At 38.3% G+C, this 27,081-nt stretch overlaps 1 protein-coding gene across 8 annotated transcripts in view; it reads right to left on the bottom strand.

Moving 5' to 3' along the window:
* NRG1 (neuregulin 1) overlaps nucleotides 1-27,081 on the bottom strand; it is a 1,115,683-nt gene that overhangs the window by 168,783 nt on the left and 919,819 nt on the right. For all 8 annotated transcript variants that reach the window (XM_061134964.1, XM_061134972.1, XM_061134976.1 and 5 more), the window contains exons 2-3: nucleotides 11,813-11,990; nucleotides 2,041-2,162 (exon numbers count right to left, since the gene is read on the bottom strand). In XM_061134964.1, the coding sequence (XP_060990947.1) occupies nucleotides 2,041-2,162; nucleotides 11,813-11,990 (300 nt within the window). The remainder of the gene's footprint in view (nucleotides 1-2,040; nucleotides 2,163-11,812; nucleotides 11,991-27,081) is intronic.

The following is a 27,081-nucleotide window of genomic DNA, read 5'->3' as shown; positions in this document are numbered from 1 at the left end:
CATGACCTTCTCTTTTTTCTTGTCAGGTAAAAAAGATTGATTATCCAAAACATCCCCATTTTCATTTCTTTACACTTTATAATTGGTCAATACTACATTCAAATTCGAGATCAATTCTTAAATAAATTAATATGGAAAATAAGCTGAGTGTCTCTCCCATGAAAGGGATGTGAAAAACGGTTATTATCAAAACTTCAGCACTCCCAAATTAATAAAAAGAAATCCTATGAGTTTTTGCCAAGAATAAAATAGTGGTAAGTAATTCACTGCTTGATACTGTAATTCAGAAAATGTGGAATATTAAATATAATCCTACTGTAAGCACTCAGTAAAACTATGACACTTTAATTCTATTTTCCTGGTACTTTACAATAGACATAGCTACACAAATCTAATCCAAGTGTTCAAATCATAATTCAGTAGCCTTTACCAGGAGAAGGTGCACTGAACCAAGTCACTGACAAACTGAGAAAAAGGTATTAAACATGGTATTATAGAAAGAAAAAATTAGTCATTGAAATTTCAAATTTGCATTTCTAGTTGCATCCTATAAAATTCCAAGTGGAACAAAATAACACAAACAAAACCCTGTTGCTTTACCTATGCTGATTAAAAGGTAAAGTGATGTTATATTTACTGACATAAATTTTAAATGGCTCTTACATTTTAAACAGTAAACACGGCCCGTAAAAATAATCATGGAAACCAGTTTTCACTGTTGTTTTTTACTTTCTGTGGAGGGAGGTATTCAAAATGAAAGAAATGAACGTTGATTACACTGCAATAGAGCAATGCATTGGGAAGTCCACAGAAGACTAGGAATTAACCTGAATATTTCCCGAATATTAACCTGAATACTCCCAACCCTGTTCCATATTTTTATCTCACTCCCTTCTCCCTATCCTGTTATCAACTGAATCAAACCACACCAGTCTCCTAAGGAGTTAACCCCTAAGAGTTCTTTTACTCTTTCCTTGTTGGCTCTGTAATTTTATCTTATCACTTTAAGAGATCAGGCCTTTGCAGTGGGCATTCTTTCTCATCACCTGCCTAGAAGTGGTGCAATTATGCTTGGTTTTATAATAGATGACCAGGCTTATGAAGACAGCAGTCTAGTGCCATCATCCAAAATAGCACCAAAGGTTTCAAAGTAGCATCTTATTGTTTCAAGAGACTTAGAGGCTCACTGCTAGCTCCTCAGCTTCTATAGATGACTCCATCACTTTGTGGAGTACTAAGGGATCGTGGACAGGGAGCCACCAGCTATGCCCGTCCTTTTACCCTTCCTCAGATAACTCAGAGGGGTTGTCAGAGGATAGGGGGCACCTTCTGTCTCCAAGTTATTTATGTGTTTAACACATAGCCTCTGACACTGCTCTTAGGAAAACAGAAGCTGAAACCTATATAAATGCTTATTTATAAAGCCTATACAAGTGAGTTAAAAATGCTTTGCCTCTAAGACTCTCTTGATTTCTGAATTAATGGGCTGAAAAAAACCCTGATAAGCTTAACTTTCTACTACCTAGAGCCAGACATATTGAAAACATATATAAGAACATAAAATTGCCAGGACTAAGTCAGGATTGTATTCTGTTTACACACACACAATGTACATTTATTCATAGATAATACACGTTAGTATGAAATATATACAATATATATTCTGTATATAATTTATATATACATATATACATGCACACATATTCTGTTTTGACAGAGCAAAAAACTTACCTGCTGTCCCTGACTAACCTAAAGTGGAGGTATAATCTCTTTCTTTCAGCAATCCATTCTGTCTCTGCTGTTCATGATATGATTCCAATCCTTTTTAAATAATCTATGTCTATTTCAGGTCTATTTCACCTTATGGAGTGAAGAGCTTTGGAGGAGGACCCATAAGACATTTCAAACATAGAGTTTTCCTTTCATGATTTTTATTTGCTCACAAGGAGATTTAACACACCTATGTGATACAAGTGTGACCACAGACCTTGATCACTCCTCTTAGAGACTGAGGCATAGCACGCAGTAGGCATCTCTTACCGTTTGACTCCACAATGGTGATGTTGGCAGAGGCACTGTCATTTCCCAGTTTGCTGATCACTTTGCACATATATTCTCCCGAATCAGCCAGTGACGCTTTGCTAATGCGAAGTTCTGACTTCCTACAAGATCAGGACCAAAGCGGTTTAGGTATATCTCACAGAAATATGATGATCATCAAAATACAGTCTCTGTAGTTTTAGAGTTTTCAAACTCCCCCTTCTCACTCTGCACACACAACCGACTGGACTTCCCTGGTGGTCCAGTGGTTAAGAATTTGCCTGCCAATGCAAGGGACATGGGTTTGATTCCTGGTCTGGGAAGATTCCACATGCCTCGGAGCTACTGAGTCAGTGCACCACAGGAAGAGGAGCCTCTGCTCTCTGCAACCGGAAAAAGCCCTGGGGCAGCAGCAAAGACCCAGCACAGCCTTAATTACTTAATTAATTTAAAAATGGTCTACATCCAAAAAATCTTTAAAAAAAAAACCCCACAACTGACTAGTAGATACATATACGTGTATATATATATATATATATATGTATATATATATATGATTTTACCAAAATCACCCCAAAAGTGAGACATCTCATTTAAATTATACCCTGGACATAGTCTTAATTTCATCACCCAGATCAGCAGTTTAAAGGAATTCTTTTCTAAATTTTCTTTTTATTCCTCTAACACTACCACTAACCACATTACGTTTCAGAATATTTTTTCACCCAAATGTCAAATTTTCTTTCCTCTGTATATCTCAGTGTCAGCAGCCAATAGGGTTAATTAAGGAAGATAAAGAAGTATAAAGCTGTTTCTTATAAGTCTGGTAAGGACAGATATACTTCAGTGAAGGCTAGACTAGATTAAAATGCTCTACACTTCTTAGTAGAGTGACATCAGGAATTATGTTAATTTTGAATGAAGAGAATTTAATACTTCCAAAAGAAAGGGAATTTGTCATTCTTTAAAACGATTCTCATTGCTGGGAGCACCATACCACACAAATGGTTCTTAATAAAGAAATAAATATTCATGCAACAATAACACACACTTTCACAAAACTACATATTAAATCAATATTTGGCACTCTTTCTGAACATGGGCAACATTGTGATTTGCATCTGTCCATGCTTTACTATTGCACAAGCCTATAATTTAAGCAGTGCCTATGATTTAAAAACTCAGAACTACTGGGATTGGCTCAACATTTATCAAAGCCTTTCTAAAGTGTCCTTATATACAGGAGCCTGATATTGACGGCCTGGATTTCTGAGAGAAGGACAACAGGGAGAAAACAGGGCAGAAAGCAAAGACGGCAACTCAAAAGTATATGCAATCCTCCTGTAAATTTGTTGGTGGCATTATTGAGTCGCTAAGTCCTCTCTGACATTTTGCGACCCCATGGACTGTACCCCGCCAGGCTCCTCCGTCCATGGGATTTCCCAGGCAAGAATACTGGTGTGGGTTGCCATTCCTTCCCCAGAGGATCTTTCTGACCCAGGTGTGAAACCCATGTCTAACCCAAAAATGTGGATTGTTTACCGCTGAGCCACCAGGAAAGCCCTCCTGTAAATTACACCCTCCTAATTTTAAGTGAAGTTTTTGGTCTTCCTGTCACATAATATTAATCAGGTTGGATCAATTATTCCAAATTTAATTTCTACTCTTCTCCTCCTCCAGTCTACTGAATTAATCCACCCTCCTCCACCTGCAAGTGTAAGTTTTATGGCCTGCCATCTTCATGCTTTGCTTGTGTATTTCTTCTTCCTAGAATGGGTACCCCGTATTTTGACCCACCAAGATACTAGCTGATCTTCAAGGACCATCTCAAGTGCCAATTCCTGCATCAAGCCTCTTATGATCATGTAGTTGGAGCTGCTCTCTCTCTCTCTCTCTTTGATCTCAATTCTGCCAGCCTTGAGTAACTCTCTCAGAAGAATCTTCTTAAAGAAATAGGGTAATGAAATTTACAGTTAACATTAACTTACAGTTTAATCTGACAGCGATAGCTCTTAAACTTCTCCTAAAAGACCTGGGCAGTGTTTACTGGAATACTCTTCCAAGGAATGTAAGTAAATGTTATGCTTAAAAAGAGAAACAAAAAAAAAAAAAAGAGAGAGAGAGAAACAGAGACACAGACGTAGAGAATGGACTTGTGGTCACAGGGAGAGAAGGGGAGGGTGGGATGAACTGGCGGATTAGAACTGACGTACAGACACTACCGTGTTTTAAACAGATAGTGGGAAGCTGCTCTATCACAAGGAACACGGCTTGGTGCTGTGTGATGACCTAGAGGGGTGGGAGGGAGGCTCAAGAGGGAGGATATATGTAGCTGATTCACATTGTTGGACAGTAGAAACTAACAAAACATTGTATAGCAATCATGCATGCAAGCTCAGTTGCGTCTGATGCTGCAACCTCACGGACTGCAGCCCACCAGGCTCCTCTGTCCATAGGATTTCCCAGGCAAGAATACTGGAGTGGGTTGCCATTCCAAGCAGTTATACTCCAATAAAAAAATTTAAAAAACAGAGAAACAGAAAGACAATAAGAAAAAAAAAAAAGAAATATTCTGCACTCAACTAATGTTTCTTTAAACAAGCAGATTTCTTTACAACCTACCTCTTAGTCATTTTTATGCAGTTACAGTGAATTTCTAAGGCAGGCATGAGAAGTGACTAAGAAATCCTTTCTGTAGAGACACTCTTGGGAATTCTAGGACTGTGCATCAATGGGCCAAGACCAAGAGTCAGTGTAATCAAGATAAGGATAACAAATACATTCAGGTTCAAAAATCAGTAGCAGAAATACAGGCTGGGAGAGAAGAGCCTTGACAACAATGTATACAGAAAAAAGGATTTCAATTAGCCACATGTATTAATGTTACTCCATTTTAAACAACTGTTTAAAAAAGAAGAAAAAAGTACTACTGTTTTGCCAAATTAATATTAAAAGAGCATAAACCAAATTGGATAAAAGTCTCAATACACTACTTATAGGCTGGATCATATCTGGAGTATTGAATTATGCTTCAAAGTGGCATTTGATAAAAAAGAAAAATCAACAGCTAGAGGACTTTAGAAGAGGGTGATCAGAATTGAATAGGGCCTAGATATCTTAACACCAGAGAAGGTGCTATTAAAGTAAGAAAGGTTCCACTGGCATGGAGCTATGAACAAGATATATAAATATATTCCATCTTTATCATCTGGAAAAGGAAATTATTTGGTGAAGCTCTTGAAGGTAGATTTATGCCTTACAGGAAAAAGAAGGGATATTTTGGACGATACATAAGGAAGGACCTTTTGAGTGTTCAATAAGGATAGGATGTCATGTGAAAGAGGTTTTCTCTTTAGGCAGATTCGAGTCTGGATTGCCACCTGTCAAGCAGTTCCTAACAAGAATATCTCTATGCAGAAAAGATTTAATTAGATCAATGATTTCAATTAGTTTTGAAAAAATAAATCCTGTTTTTAAATCAAAGCTTAAATGAGAGCTGCATATTTAAAAACATTATGAAGGGAGAAAGCATTTATGTCAAAGAGGTTGGCAATCCTTTTTGCAGTTCAGTGGAAACTCAAATTTCTCCAGGGACACAAAAAAACCCTTTGAACTATAATGATACATTTAACTGTGAGATTCTGCAATCCTTGGGTCTTAAAGCAGGAATGGGAAATAGTGAGACAGTAGAAACAGAGAAACCTTTCTTGAAAATTATACATTGTAACCATTTGGGGCTTTAATAAGTATGGCTATAGTTTTATTTTACTTTCTTCAATATTGTTTTATTTTACTTTCTTTATTTTACTTTCTTCCATAGGCTACTATATCTTGTCTATAAGAAGAAAGTTAACTTGGAAGAATGAATGAACTCCCAATCACAAAATTAACTTTTTGCTCTTTAATTGACGAGTTATTTGGGGTTCTGGGAGGGATGCACGTTTTGGTGGATTTTCATTTTCTAAAAGCTTTAAAAGAGTTAATTCATACACAGTGTTTAAAACAATGCTTGAAATAGAGTAATCTCTCAGTAAGTGTCTGCTACTATTATAATAACATTCTAAATTTCTGCAATTTTTAGATTTTCCTAATAAGCATGCATTGCTTTGGATTAAGAAAAAATGACGCTGTGAAACAATAAAGCAATAAAACATTTGTAAATGGAAGTTACAAAGATTAACTTCTTTTTTTTATATCAAAATGTAAACTGTGTTCTTTTCATGAGCGCTCACTCACAAGGTAGATTCAAGGTTTCCATAGCTGCTTATCTCATTTTTCACACTTAATTCTTCTACCATATTTTATAGGCAAAGGCAAATTAAATGCATATAGGAAAGATCAACTCAGTTTATATAATCTAGTTCTTCTGATCCCTAAGGAATCATATATGAATTCTCGTGTGTATGTTAACACAGCTCAGATACTGTTGAACTGCCGATGAGAAGGGTAAAGAAAGACAGGGATTTCATAGTGCAAACCACAGAATGTCAGTCGTCATCTGGTTCTACCAGAATGAAGTCACTTGCCACTGCAGCAACTATGAAACTCTACAGAACCAGACACTGCATAAAATGCTTCACATAAATGCTATGAAACAGACACTGGTTATCCCCATTTTATACCTAAGGAATCTGAGATCTTCTTACATATAAAGTTAAAATGACCTGTTGGAGTAGCTCAACTAATAAAAGAAAGAGATGAGTCTAAACCTCTTCTATTAAGAGTCAAAAAACCCTGAACCAACTGATAATAGGAGCAATCATTCCTTATTTTTTTTTAACTTGACCAAACCAATTAGAATCAATTTTAAACAAAATTACAATATGTAAGAACAGGGTATTCCCTGGCCGTACAGTGGTTAGGACTTGCACTGCCAAGGGCCTGTGTTCAACAGGGAACTAAGATCCCACAAACCACAAGGTGAGTCCAAAAAAAAAAAAAAAAGCAAGAACAGAAATGAAGAGCTGATAGAAAATTGTTGTTGTTTAGTCAATAAGTTGTGTCCGACTCTTTTGCAACCCCACTGACTGTAGCCCACCAGGCTCCCCCATCCATGGGATTTTCCAGGCAAGAATACGGGAGTGGGTTGCCATTTCCTTTTCCAGGGGATCTTTCTGACTCAGGGATGGCACCCACATTGGCAGGCGGATTCTTTACCACTGAGCCACCAGGGAAGCCCCTGATACAAAATTAAGAGCATCCCAAAATGTGCACCATACAGAAACAACAGGAAGTCAGCCTTTAATAAGACTCCTGATTCATGCCATTGTATGGCAAAAACCACTACAATATTGTAAAGTAATTAGCCTCCAATTAAAATAAATAAATTAATTAAAAAAAAAAGACTGATACAAGACAGGTATGCAAATGAAGCCAACAGGCAGACCTGAAATATAACCTGTCACACAACCAAGCTCTTTAACCAGTTTTCTTGATCAAAATCGTCCACCAGGCAAAGGAAACAATAACAAAGGGATAAGTAGACACTTAAGACCAGGGCAGCTTCTATTTCTTTTAATTGGTCCCACACCTTGCTCAGCCAAATAAAACAAACAAAAAGGCTCACACATGAATGCAGAATCATAGGAAGAACACGTATGAATGTCATTTATTAGTAGGAGCAGGGGCTGAAGAGGGGATAAGACTTTACAAAATAATAGCAATTCCCTATTGGTATAAAATCTTTTCATAACACTAAGGGATTAAAAGGAAATTCTGACTGTTACAAACAATCTAGATTATAAAATGTGAAAAAGAAATCTAGGCGAAGGATTGGAAGAGAGTCAACATTTTACTTTAAATAAAGAGGGTCCCAGGGAAATCCTAAACCTTACACTAAAATTCACCTCTGCTTGTGATCATAGCCTAAGAGACAGTTTATCCCTTCTTGGCCTGTTGGCTAAGAACAAATGTAGTAAGATAAAGTTAAGTAAGCAAGTAACCACTACAAATTGTTAACATTTTGAAATGTCTTCATAATGAAAAATTATGAGCATGTAGAGGAAGCTGACAAATAAGAATGCTTTTTATTAAGCAGTTTAAGCCCAAACAGGTCCCTTGCCTTAAACATGTTATGACTTCACTGGATACTATGGCAAAATCACAAGTAGCTGTGAAAAGACATGAGACATGGAGTGAAAAAGACAAAAGGCATAGATACAGATCAATTTCAAGTCCAAGAGTAACCATTTATTAACATTAGATCTACAGGAAGAAACCTAATTTCCTTCATTCTCAGGATATTAATTTTTTAATGGGTATAATAACAATAGTATCCATTCTCTTATAAGTTGAAAGTTGAAATAATAGAGCATCTTGTAAACGTTAATTAAATTTAGATTCAGTTTGATCCCTTAAAAAAGACAGCACTAATTTTTTTTTTTTTAAAGATACAACCTCAGAAATGACCGAATACCCAATTCTGAAACCCAATTAGCTGATCACTTATCAGTGGCTGCCCACTTTACACAAAGTGTCTTATTTTTGGAGGCTCAAAAATGTTCAATGCTTTGCCAAGAGTCATTTGCAGTCACATTACTTGAATAAAATTCTTTCTTTTTGTTCCCACTTAATTCTTTCCAGCAAGGCTATTGTTTAAAAGAAGTAATTTCTGAACACTGGCGTTTCCGGGATAATGGGATTTTATTAATATGTAGACAGTGCTCTTAGCTGTCTGAGCCTATGAAGCCAATGTGAAAATACCTTTCTGAATACTAATGACACTTTTATATGTCATCCAAGCCATGTAACAAATTAGTTCTGTACCTGTACATGTGCTCTTTCGGACCGTATTCATTCCGGGGGGGGGGGGGGGGGTTCTCTTTTTCTGTTGTTGTTCTCTTCAGGTATCCTCACCTTAAATACCTGCAGTCCGCAGCTGTTTCATTCCATTCCTTCAGCCTGGATAATCCTCTCCACCTTCCCTCCCTCCTCCCCTTCTTTCTAGGAAACCTCCACAGTCCAGGACTGGATCCCCTCCACCATCCTTTGTGCGTACCTTTCTAAAGCCTCCTGTGATCGTCACTGTCATCAAATTTAAAACTGAGAATTATAACTGCTTATATTTCCCTTCCCCACTTGAGACCAAGCCTCTGAGACAGCATGCACTTTTTGCTCATCTCTCTGGACCCAGCTTCTAGACCAGGACCAACACACAGCATCTTATCCAAGGAAGGGCAAAATTTCCCATCCACTCTCTCACTGGCCCAACTCAATTGGCCTCTTTATTGTCCTATAAACAGAACCTGCTACTGATCTACTCTATAACCCACCCTACCCATCCAGGGGGTCTCTCTGTTTTTAGCAGAGTCCAATCCACCCCCTCACAGTGACTCCTGAAGCTCCTGGGGTCTTCCCCACTTCCCAACTCCCACGACACTGAGCATCAGTAACCTCCAATTCAGCGCTTAGTTTTACTGTTTGATGTTCAGTGTTAGATATTTCATTTCCCTAATTATTAATAAATTTAACCTCCCACAAGGTAGAATTTACCTCGGCATAAATAATCAAGTTTTTAGACTACTGTTTGTAAATAGATGGGCTACTTAAAAATCCTGAAGCCCCCCAGCCCTAACAGGATTTCAGCACTTGATTGCTTCATATAAGGCTGTACTAGATAATCTCTCTACAATCTTTTGATGCCCTGAGTATAAAACGCCCTAGGATTCTTTCATTTCTCCACATTTCTAGCATATAAGCTTTTCTTGGGCTCTTAAATATTTTTGCTCTCAACTAATAGCCACATAGAAACAAATGAGACATCACTCCGATTATGCAGATAACTGTTTCTTACTAACCTAGCTTGAGACATCACTCCGCTTATGCTGATAACTGTTTCTTACTAACCTTGCTAATTGATAAAAAACAAAACAGACACCAAAACCTAGCTAAAAGTAATTTTTCTTTGTTGTTAAACTTCTCAAAAAGAATCATGCTTGTTTTTTCAATTTGCTGTCTCTCCTCCCTTCCCCACATGGACACATGTGATAAAATATGTCTGCTTTCCATTTTTAAAGAAGGAGAGAGACATTAAGGAATCTGAGACACTGATTTGTGTTCCAGCTTATTCATAGCTAGTTGGGTGACTCAAGGAGAGACAACAGTTTTTTGACCCTTGATTTCTTAACCTGCAAAATTAGAGTCACCATGGGCAGTAAATTGCCTTTACTACCTAGGGGAAAATTGTTAAAAAACCAAACAAATAAGATTATATACAAAAGCACTCTGTCACTTCACAGAATTATTCTTTTTTGTATATTTGAAGTACCACCTGCTACAGTGATATTTCCTTCTGTATTATTCTTCCAAATCAAGACACTGTACTGACACAATCAATAAAAAGGATAAGCAGAGTAGTTATTAAAACCAGAGAAACGAGAAAGCATCCCTAATTATGGCTCTTACAGTCATTAAACACTTTGGTAAGATAAAATTCATTTCCCTTACATCACTTTATTTTTTCTGGCTCATGTGTGTTTGGTTTTTTTGGTATTTGTCCTATAAAATAAAAGTCTAGGAGGTGATTCTCATTGTTGCTTCATATATCATCTCTGGGATGTCACTGGGATCCTCTGAAGTGTAAGTAGAGAAAAGGTCTCCTTGGAGCTGTGAACCCCTATGACACATGTCACATTGATGAAAGGACGGTTCACAAGCAAAAATCCAAGACGTTTAGCTCTTCCGTAATTTCAAAATGTAGTCTCAGATTAGAAGTAAATGTTCTTAAATAAGGAGGAAAAAAAATGAAGAAAAAATTAAATAAAAGAGCATCATTTTAGAGTAGGTATAGAATACAGACGTTATAGGGGGTCACATGAAGCCTTCCCAAATAGGAATCTCCTCAAGGAGGGCAGGAAAACTTAAGAGTCTTGCTACTTAGGATTACTAGATATTTTAATCTGCTCTCAATTTGTCAGTTTACACATTAATTTTACATATTAAATTTACTTGAGAGTAGTTCAGATTCAACTGATTACATTCTAACTCTTCACATGATGATATACGTTTAGTTGCTAAGTCGTGTCTGACTCTTGTAAACCCACAGACTGTAGCCCGCCAGGCTCCTCTGTCCATGAGATTCTCCAGGCAAGAATACTGGAGTGGGTTGCCATTTCCTTCTCCAGGGGATCTTCCCAACCCAGGAATTGAACTCGGGTCTCCTACATTGCAGGCAGATTCTTTCCCAACTGAGCTTGATTGTGTAAGGCACAGGTATTCCATACAGGATTTTAGGATCTCATCTATTACTTACTATTACAATAGCACGTATTAACATTTTTTTTTGTTTTTAAAAAATTTTTGTTTTGAATTCTTTTTTAAATTTATTTTTTCACTGGAGTATAACTGCTTTACCACTTTGTGTTAGTTTTTCCACTGCACAATGAAGTGAGTGGAAATATATATATATTTCTGCTTGGACCTCCCTTGGTGTCACCCCTCAGGTCATCACAGAGCACTAGCTGAGCTTCCTGTGCTATACACAGCTTATTATTAATATTTCTTCTCTAACCCCTTCTATTTCTAGCCACATGTTACAGTCCTTTCCACATCCATCCTTCCTTTCTTTCTCCAGAAGTTGTAAGATGACATACTTTAAAATTCTTTCCTATCTAATGACCCAATTTCTGGCCCCCATATAACAAAAAATCTTCTCATTTATCACGTATCCCATTTTTTTGATGGTATCCTTATTTACTAAGCTGTGAGTAATTTTTATATTTTATACCATTGTATTGCTAGGCATGGAATCTGCTGTGTAATGCAGGATACTCACCCTGGCCTTTTCTGTATCTTGATGTTTTGTGGTTTGTTCTTCCGGCTTAATTCACTCCCATTCTTGAACCACTTGAACTTGAGAGAGGAGTATTCAGAACTGGTCTCACACCGAAGCACTAGTTTAGAACCTGCCACAGACTCCTGACTCTTCATCTCTTTCAAGCGGGGAGGCAAGGCTAAAAGAGAAAAGAGAAGGAAAAAAGTTCTGATCACACGGCAATCTTCCCAAGAGAAACATGTTCATTTTGGTGAGCCTGATCAAGAGACCATTCACAAAGGCTTTACTAACTGAGAGAGAAAAGAAAAAGGGGAGGGGGGTATCAGTCAAAATGTATCTCAGCTTAGAGAATAATAAAAATGCTCAGATAAAATATATTCAGGGGGAAAAAGAGAACTTAGGTTATAAAATTATTCTTCGAAACAGACACACAGATATAAAGAAGAAACTAGCAGTCACCAGTGGGGCAAGGGAAGTGGAGAGGGGCAATATATGTGTAGATGATTAAGAGGTACATACTATTAGGCATAAAATAAGCTACAAGGACATACTGTACAACACAGGGGGCATAACCTTTATTTTATAATAATTATAAAATATAGTGAAAGTGTTAGCTGCTCAGCTGTGTCCAACTCTTTGTGATCCCATGGACTGTAGTCCACCAAGCTCCCCTGTCCATGGGATTCTCCAAATAAGAATACTGGAGTGGGTTGCCATTTCCTTCTCCAGGGGATCTTCCCCACCCAGGGATCAAATCCCACTCTCCTGCATTGCAGACAGATTCTTTACTGTCCAAGCCACCAGCGAAGCATAAAGCATAAAATATAGTGCACCATTTAAAAATTGTGAATCGCTATATTGTGCATCAAGTCTACTTCAATAAAAATCTGTTCTTTAAAAACATTCTAAACAATACACACAAATACACACATATATATATATATTCAAGATAGCAATTTCTTCCATCTTTACATCCTCTGGTACTATTAAAAATCCTGAAGACTGGTCATTTCAAAGAATCAAAATCTTATGCTAAAGAAGAAGAGGTAACTGGGCCATTATTTCTACAGCACATTCACATCCCCACCCCCACCCCCAGCCCAGATCACAATTAATCTGCATGACAGTTCTGTGAATATGTAAAACAGGTATCACACCCATTTTTTCAAATGGGAAGCTTATTTTCAGAGACAGGTTATGTGTCTCTTGGCCATGGTTACAATATTCTGGAGAGTCAGAGTTAGACTACGCTATCAACAGGAGAAATCCAGAGAACAAAGAGGACTCATACATCTTAACAACACTCATTTCTTCAAGACAGGAATTCTTTGGTGACATCACTCTTTCTTTGGGGACAACACTTTTATTGGGTCTACAGATACTCTCCCACAAACAACAAATGACCTTTCCAGAAGACCACCATACTCCCCATCAGATTATCAGTTCGATTGGATTTCACCCTTCTAAATCTTCTCAACAGAGACAAGAGAGCACTTACATTGTGCATTAATTTATAGGACACTTTATGTGGCTCAGCTGGTAAAGAATCTGCCTGCAGTGTGGGAGGTCTGGGTTCGATCCCTGGGTTGGGAAGATCCCCTGGAGAAGGGAAGGGCAACCCACTCCAGTATTCTGGCCTGGAGAATACTATGGACTGTATATTCCATGCAGTTGCAAAGCGTTGGACATGACTGAGTGACTTTCAGTCACTCATTCACTTATATTAAATGCTTACATACCATTACTATTTTAAGCAAGACTTCAAAGAGTACCTATTCTCTACTGAAATCTTTATGGATAAAATGTTGGAATATCTGAGATTTACTTCAATATGAAATGGTAGTGGGGAATGTGCCAAGTTGCTTCGGTCACGTTCAACTCTTCGCGACCCCATGGACTGTAGCCCACCAGGCTCCTCTGTCCATGGAATTCTCCAGGTAAGAATACTGGAGTGTGTTGCTGTGCCCTCCTCTAGGGAGTCTTCCCAACCCAGGGATGGGACCTGCATCTCTACATAACTAGCAGGCTGGTCCTTTACTACTAGTGCCCCCTGGGAAGCCAGTGGGGAATGGTTAGGCATAAAAATGAAATAAATTCCCCAAGAAGTTGACTGTGGTAAGTCAGTCAATATATAGAAGCAGGGATTTAGTATATGACTCTTTTTTAAGATTTCTTAAAAATGTAGGCCATTTTAAAACTCTTTATTGATTTTGTTACAATATTGCTTCTGTTTTATGTTTTGTCTTTTTGACCACAAGGAATATGGGATCTCAGCTGCCCAACCAGCAATTGAACCTTCACCCTGGCATTGGAAGGCAAAGTCTTAACCACTGGACTGCCAGGGAAATCCCTGCAATACTATATAGTATGTCTGTGTTTTTTTCCCCCATAATAAAACAGTTTAAAAAATAAAAGCATATTGAGTGGATTTTCCTCTGCACACATAATTTCACTTAATCAACACCGCAGAAAGTGATGTCTCAACATCTCTGTTTCCATTGAGTCTTACAAAAGCCAAGTACAAAGTCTATTTCTGCCATAGTTCAGGACTTAATGAGAAGTTAATTCTTCAAATCCACCAAAAGAGACTGCACCTCTCAGACCCAGTGAGCAATTATTCACTGTGTACAGCATCAAGACTCCAAGGATGGCAATCAGAACCATGTTAAGCACATGGAAACAGGAAATGGTGTACCTTTCCCACTCTGCATATATTGATTTTTCTACAACTCTGCCCTTACCAAGAAAATCCCTCCAAAAATGTCAGGAATGAGTATATAAATTTTCCATTAAATTACAGCAAAAACTATTTGAACGCTGTGACTTCTTAACAGTGTTCCTACAATTACACATCCCCGTTTTTCTTATTTAGAGGCCAGGAGATGAGGTGGAGAAGCAGACACTAAGTGTGAAGACACAGCAGCAAGTTAGAAAATTGTATCAATATTTCAGCCGTTCTTAGCCTCTGACACCTGATGATTTTCTCTGGTTATTTTTTTTGACAGCTTGAAAATAAGATTTACTTCCTGAAGAGCTTTCCTAGAATTCTTCCCTTTAAGATGTGGTCCACAAATTTCTCTTCTGGAGGTTTTAAAAAACAGACTAAATTCTTATCTATCTGGTATAGTATTTGTATATTCCTATTAACTCCTTAAGATCATTTTCAATTTTGTAAACCTAGTAAAGGGTTTTAAATGATACCAAAAAAACTGGTTTACATTTATTAAGAAAAATAAACCACCTCATTCTTTTATGTACAGATTAAAAGAACTAGTTTGAATTTTTGTTGTTGTTTTCACTTAATTTTGTGTTTAGCTTGGCATACAGCCCAGATTTTCCAGGTTTATTCCCTTGTCTCCATCCAAAATGTTCCAAACCCAATATATGAGATGTCCTTAACTCTAATTAAGTACCATGTTCCCTCACCCACCTCTCCATTCATTTGCTTACCAATATAGTCTGAACACAAATCTACTAGATTTTGTCATCTTGTTTGAAATCTTCGTGAAGTCCATTTGCATCTCTTTTTACTTTTTTTCTCTTATTCTATTCCACTGTCTCTTTCTGTCACCTCTCCTTCCCCATTCCCCTCCTATCTTCATTTCTTTATTTATTATGACTTTAGTTAAGAGTCTTGATTTCAAATGTGAGGAAACAATTGGACAAATTCAAATTGAAGGATATTTGACAAAACAGCTGGTCTAGGCTCCAGGAATATCAATGTCACGAAAGACAAAACACTGTGAAACTGATGTAGATTAAAGAGACTGACAAACACAATAGACTTTGACTCGTGATTGGATCTTGCTTCAGGGAAAAAATAGTTATAAGGAACATTATTAGGACTACTGGGGAAATCTAAATAAAGCTCCTGTATCAAAATTAAGTTTCTCATGTGTGATAACTGCATTGTGGTCATGCAGAATGCCCTTGTTCTTAGGCAGTATTTGCTGAAATATCATGATATCTACAACTAAATTTCACATGATTCTGCAAATAAGGATGTACATGCATACATGCATATGCATGCACACACACACACACACACACACACAGAAAGGGAGGAAACGGAATACTGGTTTTCTTAGCTTTTTTGCATTTTTAAAATCTGATCTTTCTGCCATTAAAAAAGTCTCAAGCTTTCAGTAAATACGTTTGAAGTCTTGGCTAAATTTGAAGTCACTGAGATTCTTGGGAATATTTGTGTTGTAACTTACAAATGTAGCTCTTAAGATTATACTCTCCATTAAAATTCTGTGAGTGGTATGGCACTGAAATCCTCCTACATTCAACCTGATAACCATGACTTTGGGGCTTCAATCCCCCTAGGCCCTTTGGTGGAAGGAAAACAATCTCTTATTTGGCAGGTCAACACATCTGCTCTCTCCTTTGGGGGTTCACATGCAAGACTGGTACATCTTTGTCCTTAAGGGATGATCTATGACATAATGAGGCACAGACCTTGAGAGGCAAGGCCTTTTGTAACTAGAATATCCACTCCTTAAGCTAAGCCCAATGTATAAACATTTCTTAGTGTTTGGGATTTGGATATACCTCTATTGACTAGCCTAAGCTGCTCTCTCTTGCATGTAGCTTCAAGACTGTCACAAGCACAGAAGCTTCCAGCATCCCTGGAAGTCCACTTGTCATAGTGTCTCTGCTGTATCTTCAGGGGAAACCAGCTATGACGTGAGGATATACAGCTTTCAGAGAACAGCTGTTTTAAGGTGTTAAAATTCTCCATAAATGGAGAAACAAATCTGTGACCCACTAACCCAGCCACACGACTGCACTCTTGGCCCCTGGGTATTCTGCGGTCAGTGATACCTTCTAGAAAAGTACCACATAAAGTTCCTCACTCATGCCAGGTGGAGCCCAAATGGAGGCATCCTACAGACTGGGCAACAACATAAATTTTTCTTTATTTCTTCTCACATAACCACCCTAATGGAATACCCCTGGATATTGCAGACTCTTGACAAGTGTGCAAACTAATGTTGAGGACATACAGTCTGTGGGCTTTTTCTCCTCTATTCATAATGAGACAACATTCAATAGAGTAAATTTCCTTCCATTAGATTATAAAACAATACGTATATGTCACTAGAATACATTTTAAAACCACGTATGTTTCTCACACAGTTTACTCGCATAAAATAATCTCATTTATTTCACTGAGAAAGCACTCCACCAAGTACTTTATAAAATTCAGATATAATTTTATAAGACCAAGGGTAGCTTTGAAACCATGGGCAATATTTGAAAGCAAGTACTTGGATTTTAAAACTGTAAAAAAAAAATGTACATGCCCTTCAATTCTTATTTAAGAGTAAACAGTCTGTTAATTTAACTGCTGCTGCGTGTGCTAAGTCACGTCAGTCCTGTCCAGCTCTGTGCCACAGTGTGGACTGCAGCCTGCCAGGCTCTTCTGTCCATGGGATTCTCCAGGCAAGAAACTGGAGTGGGCTGCCATTTCCTCCTCCAAGGGATCGTCCCAACCCAGGGATCGAACTTGTGTCTCTTACGTCCACCTGCGCAGGCAGACAGGTTCTTTACCACTAGCACCACCTGGGAAGCCCTAACTAAAAATGGATAGAAGGTAAACACAATGCTAAGTTACTGCTTCCAACGCAGTAAATGATCTGAACATCTTTGGAGTGATTTAATTGTATTTGGTCTACCACAGTTCATAATTCTGCTTTCATTGTGATGCTGGGAGGCAGCATTTCCACACCCTGAAACAATTTAATGACAGAGCAAGTTTTAAACAGTCATGGCTTAAATCTACTTCAAACTTGCTTGACATTAATATGAACCTATCCACACCCTTAGAAATGTATCAACAGAGACAGACAGTAAAGTGCAAAAAGGAACAGCTTATAAAAATAGAAACCCCCAAACCCTCAGAGCAATGCCACACATTTTACAGGCACTCGTTTTTATAGGCTTTAAGTGTTTTACAGGGCTTTAAAAGATCACGAACATACTCTTCCGACTCAAAGTCAATGCAAGCAGGTATGACTATATACTTTAAAAGTCTATTTTTGCATGTCTAAATTTTTTATTTGATAGGTTGTACAATGGAGAAAAAAAAAACTGTGGCAGTAATCCAAAAACAATTATTTTACATGCTGACCACACAAAAATTGAAGACACAATGCTTGTTTATTCCAATTCTTTAATGTGTGAATAAGTATTTGTGATAAAGATGAAGAAGAACTATCCATCTAAGCAATCGTCTCATTTTACTTGTCCACTGGGTGCTCATTTTTTTTAATATGTTCAATATTGCTATTATCAAATGTTGTACTGTATTGTTAAGAACAGGGAACGCCTTTTAGTATGTGTGTGTTGATGAGATATGCAGATAGCATGGGACACTAGATGAACTGTTTCTTTTCTTTGGATGTCCTGACGGTGCAAAACTAGCTCATAACTCTCCACATTTGACTGTACAGTTAAACTGAAGAGCCTTGACACTGAACAAATTAAACAGGAAACCTGCAAAATATTATCAAATCACTGTGAGTTTTCGGCTATGACTCCCCAGTGAAGCCTTCCTCGCATAAAACCATTTAAAAGCCTGATACCACACAGGTGCAGATCTCACAGTGAAAACTGGTGATTGGCAATAATGTTAGTTAAGGAAAGTCACACAAATATCATGAATGGGTCTTCTACACAGAAGGATGCCCTATTTTTTATAGTCATGTTAAAGGTAAATGAGTGACTGAGGAAAGTCTCTATAAGTCCTTTATTGAGAAAATTGTGGTCACAATGTACAGAATGGATAAAGTTTATTATACTTAGTCATCTGGTCTTCTCTTCTGAGTTGTACTCACAAATTTGACTATAAAAGGGAAAATTTATCAGGTATATATTTTGTAAATATAGCTGTGTATAAGGCAGCAAGGTCTAGCAGCAATGGTATTTCACAATACACCTAGGATTAAAATCACTGCTACTGAGGCGGTGTGTGGTCTTAAGTTATGTTAGGGACCATCTCACAGGTCACTATTTGCTGCCACATGTGGTGACTTGAGGCTCACGCTGCCTCAAGTCCAGCCGAATCATCCTCCAGATAGACTGTCCCTAACTGCAGTTAACTAGAGTTCCCTGTGAGCCTAAATGGAAACTTACTATGTGTCCCTGTGTATTCAGCAAGGATATTTGGAGAATGAGATAAAGCATATGGGGACCTCCACTTGTGAGAAAGTCACTATATAAAGTTCAGGGGGTTATTACAAGATATTCTCAAGCTTACTCCATACCATTGGCAACAAACTATACCAGTCAACACACTAAGGTTGTCTTCAAAGTAGAGTTAAGACAGTTGGACCCAGAAATACCATTTTAGCACTTCTATGCCCAACTCCTTATACAAGGATGAATGTGCATCACCAAATAATATCTTTACAAGCGTTTGGAACAATCCTCAACATGCATGGAACATGTCATTATACAACATATTATAATACAATAAATTCGGGAGCAATATTTCAGCATTTTACTTCTCTTATTCACAATGGTAGGACCACTAAGAGCCAGCTTCTTACTAGTGTTAACCTTCATCTCTCAAACAATTCAGTCTTCAGCGGGGCTTTTCATATAGAGATTTGCACAAAGTTCCACATCCCCCAGTTCACTGCTACAAGCTGACTGAAACAGTAGGATTCTTTTAAATGTTCCTTTCGGAGGTATGAGCCACAACCAGCCCAGTCAAAAACTATGTTTACTCTTTTTTTTTTTCCCCGCTCAGGCATGTTCAACTCTTTGTGATCCACTGGACTGTAGCCCACCAGGCCCCTCCATCCATGGGATTTTCCAGGCAAGAATACTGGGGTGGGTTGCCATTTCCTTCTCTGGGGGATCTTCCTGACCCAGGGATGGAACCTGCATCTCCTATGTCTCCTGAATCGCAGGTGGATTCTTTACTTACTGAGCCACTGGGGAAGCCCATGCTTACTCTAAAGCCACAGAAAATGACTGATCACATTCTACAGTTAAACATCATACCCAACAGGCTACACTAAAGAGGCATGTATAAAAAAAAAGGGTCATTTAAGGAATTTGTCACTATCCAATCAAAGGAGAGGCAAGAGCAGTCTTGAGCAGGTGGTCACAGTCCCTATGTGGAGGCTCAGGCTTATGGTGGTGTGGTGGTGATGATGGGTCCATTTTGACAAACATCCAAATGTCCAACGTAGTGTTAGTCTCTCAGTTGTGTCCAACTCTTTGTGACCCCAGGAGCCCACCAGGCTCCATTTCCCAGGCAAGAATACTGGAGTGGGTTACCATGTCCTTCTCCAGGGGATCTTCCTGACTCAGGGATCACACTCACAACTTTTGTGTCTTTTGAACTGCAGGCAGATTCTTAACCTGCTGAGCCACTGGAGAAGCCAATAAACATCCAGGTGTCTAAGTGTATTGGACACATAGGATCTCAAGGACTTAGCACAAAACTTCCTTGCTGAAAAAAACTAAGTAGAAGGAAGGATCTAGAAGATACTGATAAAGAAGAGATCCAGGCCCAAATATTACTTCAAAACCCACACCCACTTTCTCAAAAAGGCTTTTTTAAAATTTGAGATCAAAGGGCCCCACTGACATTATTTTCATTTTTATGCATTCCACTGGATCAGGACTCTCATGCTCTCTGCCATATGTCGCTAATAAAAAGGAAATGTAAATCTAACTGGAAAACGGTCAAAAAAGCATTCCTGCCTTTACTTTGCCATTTTTACATCCTGCTGGATTTCTCTCACCTGGTCATCGTCGTTAAAATGTCCTCTACTGGAAGCAGCGACGGAGACGCAGACACAGAAAACAGACTTATGGCCATGGGGGGTGAGGGGGGAAGGAGAGGGTGGGACAGATGGAGAGAGTCGCCTGGAAACATACACATGACCACATGGAAAGCATACAGCCAGTGGGGATGTGCTCTATGACTCAGGGAACTCAAGCCAGGGCTCTGTGACAACCAAGAGGGGTAGGATGGCGTGGGAGGTGGGAGGCAGGTTCAGGAGGGAGGGGACATACGTATACCTACAGCTAATTTATGTCAAGGCTTGGCAGAAGCCAATACTGTAGAGCAATTATCCTCCAATTTAAAATAAATTAAAAAAAAATGTTTTCTACTTGATTCCTGCCTCAGCTAAGACCCCAGTCATTGCAACCATACTCCTTCCCATCTCCTTTAAGGCACCGTATCTCAGAGGCTCCTGCAGAGGCCAGGCTGTTATTCCATTTTAAGAAGAGTGAACATTTTAATATGATCTCCTCTGTTTTCAAATCAAAGTTGATCAACTGTCTTCATTGATTACCCCAGTCTACAAGGTCTAAATTTGCTCCTTAACTAGTCAGTAACTATTATGATCAATGCACATCCCCAATTTACCATTTGGGTCAATTTCCCTTTTCCTTTTTTCTTGTATGTATTTCATATAAGCTGGATAACTATTCTCTCCATTTTACAGGTGAGGAAACGAGGGGTTATGCCAACATTTGTACAAGGTCACAAGGCTGTCAAGCTGCAGACAAGGATTTAAAGCCGGGACAGCTGACAAAAATCTAGGAACTATTATTTCATTTCATAGCCACCACAGTAATTTTATGTTTCTTACAATCAGATCACCTCTGCATAAATGTCTGTGAGAGATTTACAACACTGTACAATTCTACAAGGGCAATAAGCACAGATTTACTAGGTAAGAGAATTTTTCAACCTGAAAAATTAATATTATGTTTGTTGAAATTAGCAATCTTCATCTTCTATATAGCTCTGTAGGGCTGTGCCCAGTATTTCATAGTGAAGGTCAAAGACAAAACTATAAAACTACTATAATGGTGGTCTCAAGACTTAGAAGGTGAAGTTACAATAAGGTCCTCACAGTACTTTCAACAATAAACTCCTTTAGAATAATAATAGCTAACACTGGTTGAGTAACCTAGTATGTATTAAATATCAAGCACCGGCCTGAGAGCATCATGTTTATTAAGTCTTTTAAGTTTTGAGACAATTCCAGGAGATATGTGCATTATTCCAATTTATAGACAACCAAACAGGAACAGAGAGGTAAAGCAACCTCCCACAGTCACAGAGCTGGCATATTGGGGTGCCAGTATCTGGACCCTAGAAGGCTGACCCATGCCAAGAGGCATGTGAGACCTTCGCTCCCAGACCAGGGATGGAACCCATATCCCCTCCACTGGAAGGTGACATCTTAACCACTGCATTGCCAAGGAAGTCCCAGCTCCTGCTCTTAACTCCTAGGCAACCAACTGAACAATTTGCTCTGTCCAATAGGTTTATAAGTCAAATGTAAAATTTATCTTATTGATGTATTAAGAGTGCCCTGATAACCCTGGTATACAACCCATGGTAGATCATTTCTGCATATTCCAAGTGCAAAACATATAGTCTGGGGGAGAAAGTAGAGATAAGTGGATATGAAAACGGCTGTCTCTTCTAAGCTGCCTTGGTGATTTATGGGGAAATAAAACAGGACAGAATACTTTAAAATGGTATGATGCAAAAAATATATAGATTTTTAAACTGTGCAATTGCCTATCATCCCCCAAAAGCCACAGGGGCGGAGCGCACTGTGTCTCACTCCAGTGTGGTCCCACTCTAGTGTTCACTGGAACGAGACAGCTCCCACGTGGGAACCCAGCCCCGAGAGGGTCTGAAGAGATTACTGATGCTCCGTCAAGGTGTAAAGGCAAATGGCCGTGACAGTGGAATCGGGAGCCAATCACAGGACAGGCACCGTTGCTGGCAGCTTTAAGGTAAAAGTGTTCAACAGGCCTGCCTAATGAGTGCTGTCACCACAGCTGCCCCCAATTACAAGAACATCTCACTCAGGGACACAGAGAAGCTATCCTGCAAGCCTCATTTAAGGTCATCAATACACAGGGTTAAAACGGATCCATTATAGTTTGACTTAACTGACATACAGCAAATTTCATTTGACATATGTTTGTAAATTTGATCTTTTCTGTTGTCAAAAACTATTTTTTTATCTTTTTCATTTGCTATCCATACCTGTCATATTTATCTCCAACATGCCACTTAATCATAGACTTTGAGAAATATCCGGTTACTGAGAATTTGATATTATATTTATTTATTCTCTTATGGTAATGGGGTTCTTCTCTTCTGATGTGCTTAAGTAAATTTTGGACAGGAACATGACCTTGAAGTATCCATATTAATATTAATTAATATTTAGAATAATAATCATTTAACTAACCAATGTCACTAAAATTCTTTTTTTCTTTTGCGAGAACCTCACTCAGATGTTCTAAAGTGGATAAAATTCCCAGGTAAGATGAGTAGGTGCACACTTGATTAGAAGTAGTTTTAAACAATAACAGCTGTGGGAAAACTCTGAAACACTGCATCAAACATAAAACACTGCTTTTGAACAAAGCCCTAATTTATACCAATAATAGCACCCCATTGTCTACTTTTCACACAGCCCCTTAAAACCTGCAGTGAAGAAGAAAACATTTTAGCAGAGCTAATCACAAAATCAGTGTATCCTTTCAGGACCTTGAAAGTGTCTTTCTTTGTTATTTAGGCAGGTCAGCTTTTCTGGTAACCATGTTTCTGACTTCTTTCTTTCTTTCTTTTTAAATTCATGGATAACTTATTAAACTGAATGACACTAAAAAGTGAATGCCAGGATCGAAGGGAAGCCTCTTAATGCACTAAAGCCAATCAGATCAAAGTTAAATTTCTCTACAGTCAACCAACCAGCTTTGCATCCTTCCTTAAATAGGGTCCAAGTTTCACTTTGGAGTATCTTCAAAGCTTGTGTAGCTTTAAAGACTTTTCTTTGCATTTTTAAGCTAGTCCACAGACAACCAAACAGCTGAATCCTTATCATTTTACTGCTCCCCCACAGGAAAGGTTAAGAAAGGAGAGTTTCTTATCTTAGGGTTCCCAGTGTCATGAATTTGTTGAAGAGACAGAAAATGACCAGAGTGGAAGAAACAGATTGTTTACGGTAAGGAAATCTGTGCCACATCATTGACCATCAAAAGCAGTCTAATTCTGTGACCCACCTAACAGAGCTACAAGGCTGTGATACCCCCCTGCACAGTCCTTGGAAGTCAAAGGATCAGATCAGAGTGAAAGGAGGCCGGTTTTAGACAACACACACAATCACAATAAGGGAAGTTAGAATTCACAGTTTCCCTTATTTGGCATAAAAAAAATTAGCTCACTAAAGCATCTCTTGAAAGTACAAGTGAGCTGCTTTCTGTACCTTCTGAGAGAATCCACTGGTTCCTAAATTGCAATCGAATCTTCTCAGCACAAAGATTCACACACATTGCATAAAATGAAGCTTACTTAGCATGACAACATGTAACTTTCACTTCCTCTATAGGGACAGGCACACCACTAGAAAGGCTCTTGTTTTCGTTGTTTTTATTTAGGAAGAAGTTTAGTTGGCTTCTTTGCTAATAGTTTCTAGCTCATGAATTTAAATGACTAAACTCCACATATACCATGCTGTGCTACTGCTCATAGATTTTTATAGTCTCCTTAAATAGCAAGAATCAGGAGTTTGCAAATTCAGAGTCTAAGGCTTGTTTGGTCTGTGGGACCAGAGAGGCACTCTGAAACTCAATCATCTTAACCTTAAAAAGAAATAAGAGGGGGACTTCCCTGGTGGTCCAGTGGTTAAGACTCTGCTTCCAATGCAGAGCTCAAGGGTTCAACCCCTGGTCTGGGAATAAGATCCCACATGCTGTGCAGCGTGGTCAAAAAAAAGGGGGGGGGGGGCAATTATACTCCAATAAAAAATTAATAAAAAGAAGGAGGCTATGGGCACTAGATCTGCTGTATCTATTTCACACAGCTGTAAAAATCTAATGAAAAATGGTGGTGAAAATAGTTTGCATCTTTAAAATAATTACTTTTCATTCTTAGTGCTGATTTGACTGCCAGCATCCATAAATCATCTGAAAAGTCAAAAAATACTAGCTCATATGAATCCAAATGGCACCTAATCATATAATTAACAGCTGAAAAACTGCACGTAGCTGTGGTCATTCCTCAAGACAAAAAAAAAAAAAAAAAAAGCACCTGGAAACTATCAAGAAGGGTCACTAAAATGTTCAAAGGGAAGGGCTGCCAGTGTAAAGGAATAGACTAAACATTCTAGAAGCCTAAAGCTTGATACAAGGAAGGCCAGGAAAGGAAAACAATGGGTCTTTAAAGTCATAAAAATTTTAGATTTATAGAATACTACAATGAGTGGAAAACCCTCCAAGCATAAAGCAAGAAGATTTAGAATTAAAAAGGAAATGAAGCACTTGGATACGTGACTTCATTTTAACATGAAAGGTTATAGTCAAGATGGCAAAATCTGAATAAGGCCTAAAGTTTAGCTAATGGCATTGTACCAATGTTAATTTTCAGTGCTGATCAATACACCAAGGGAATAAGGAGCTGGATGAAGAGTATATAAGAACTGTGTCCTATCTTTGCCATTCTCCAATAAGTCTAAATTATACCTTTCCCGAAATACATTCAAGATGACCAGCCCAACTGAAGTATTGTTTGGACAGTAAGTTAAGGGTCCGTCCTCTGTGTTCCCATAAATCCATTATTCTTCCATTTAATACAATGCATTTTATCTTAATAAGTATTTGTTTTAACCAGGAAGAGAGAAGACTCCTTTACATCATGAACTTTTTCTTTTAATTCATCTTTTGTCCTAGTAACTAGCACAGTGCCCAATAACATTTGCTAAACAGGAAGATGAATAAAGTAATAAAGTCAGTACAGGAGTCAAATACTTCATATCAAATGAGCCATTTGTTTTGCTCTGATGCACAGATTTATGCAAGAACACCTTGGCTTTATCAGGGTTATCATGTACCTTTCCTACTCAAACAATATGAACCTATTACACTGTCTTTTAGCCAAACACATTAGAATATTACACATTGAAAAGACTTTCTGAAATCCAACTAGTAGCCAGATACTGGCTCATTCATAGAGATGGCCAGCTTTATTCTCTTAGACAGTTCTCAATTTCCATTCTTTCAACCATATTATTGAGTGTCTATTGAATGGTTTGTTGTTGTTCAGGTGCTAAGTCACGTCTGACTCTCTTGCAACCCCATGGGCTGTAGCCTGCCAGGCTCCTCTGTCTGCGGGATTTCCCAGGCAAGAATATTGGGAGTGAGTTACCATTTTTCTCCTCCAGGGTATCTTCTCAAACCAGGGATTGAATCTATGTTGGCAGATGGATTTTTTACCACTGAGCCACCAGAGAAGCCCATATTGAATGGATGTTACTGTTTTAAGTACTCAAGAAACAAACTTGAATAAGAAGAACAAGAACCCTGCTCTCCATGGTGCTTACATCTGGGGTGGGGTCAGAGGGTAAGACCCTGATGCCGGGAAAGACTGAAGGCAGGATGAGAAGGAGACGACAGAGGATGAGATGGTTGGATGGTATCACTGACTCAATGGGCATGAGATTGAGCAAACTCCAGGAGATCGTGATGGACAGAGAAGCCTGGTGTGCTGCAGTCCATGTGGTCGCGAAGAGTCAGGCATGACTGAGCGACTGAACAACAGGCATGGAGGGAGAGCCTATTAATCAATTAGACTATGATAAAACTTCTAAAATAAATTCTTTACCTATAGAATTTAACAGCACTAAAAAATGATGAAGGATCTATTTACTTTCAGCTTAGTCATGCAAAATAGCTCTCTTTTCTATTTAAATGAAAACTCTGAGAATTGATCATTAAATCTTATTTACAAACAATACTAATTTACTATTTACAAACTAATACTAATCAGTTAAACATAGCTCATTGGTAAAATGGCATATTGAAAGCTTTTATTCATGGTAAAAAATTATTTTTCATATTAAAAAAAACTATCATGGAGGCTTTCTCTACATAGGTCTGTTAAAAGGATTAAATAAAATCATGCATTTAAGCACTGAGCAGTCGGTGTCTGCTGCAGTGCAAGCCCTCAATAAATGTTGGTAGATATTATATCGTTAAGTCTTCAGTAAGTTTCAGCAGTTTATAAAGTCTTCTAAAGTTTTTAAAGTGATTGCCCACTTAGAGCTGAGACCAATGAAAGCACATTTCTTCCTTTGGTAGGCAGAATATTGACTCCCAAAGAAGCCTATTCTTAACTCCTAGAGCCTGTGAATGGGTTGCATCAAAAGGCAAGAGGGACTCTGCAGATGGGATCAAGGTGAGGACCCCGAAGTGCGGAAATGATGCTG

The sequence above is a fragment of the Dama dama genome, chromosome 32, assembly GCF_033118175.1.
Source record: "Dama dama isolate Ldn47 chromosome 32, ASM3311817v1, whole genome shotgun sequence".
Classification (NCBI taxonomy): domain Eukaryota; kingdom Metazoa; phylum Chordata; class Mammalia; order Artiodactyla; family Cervidae; genus Dama; species Dama dama.
Note: the sequence above shows the minus strand (reverse complement) of the source record. Positions and strands in the feature narration are given on the sequence as shown.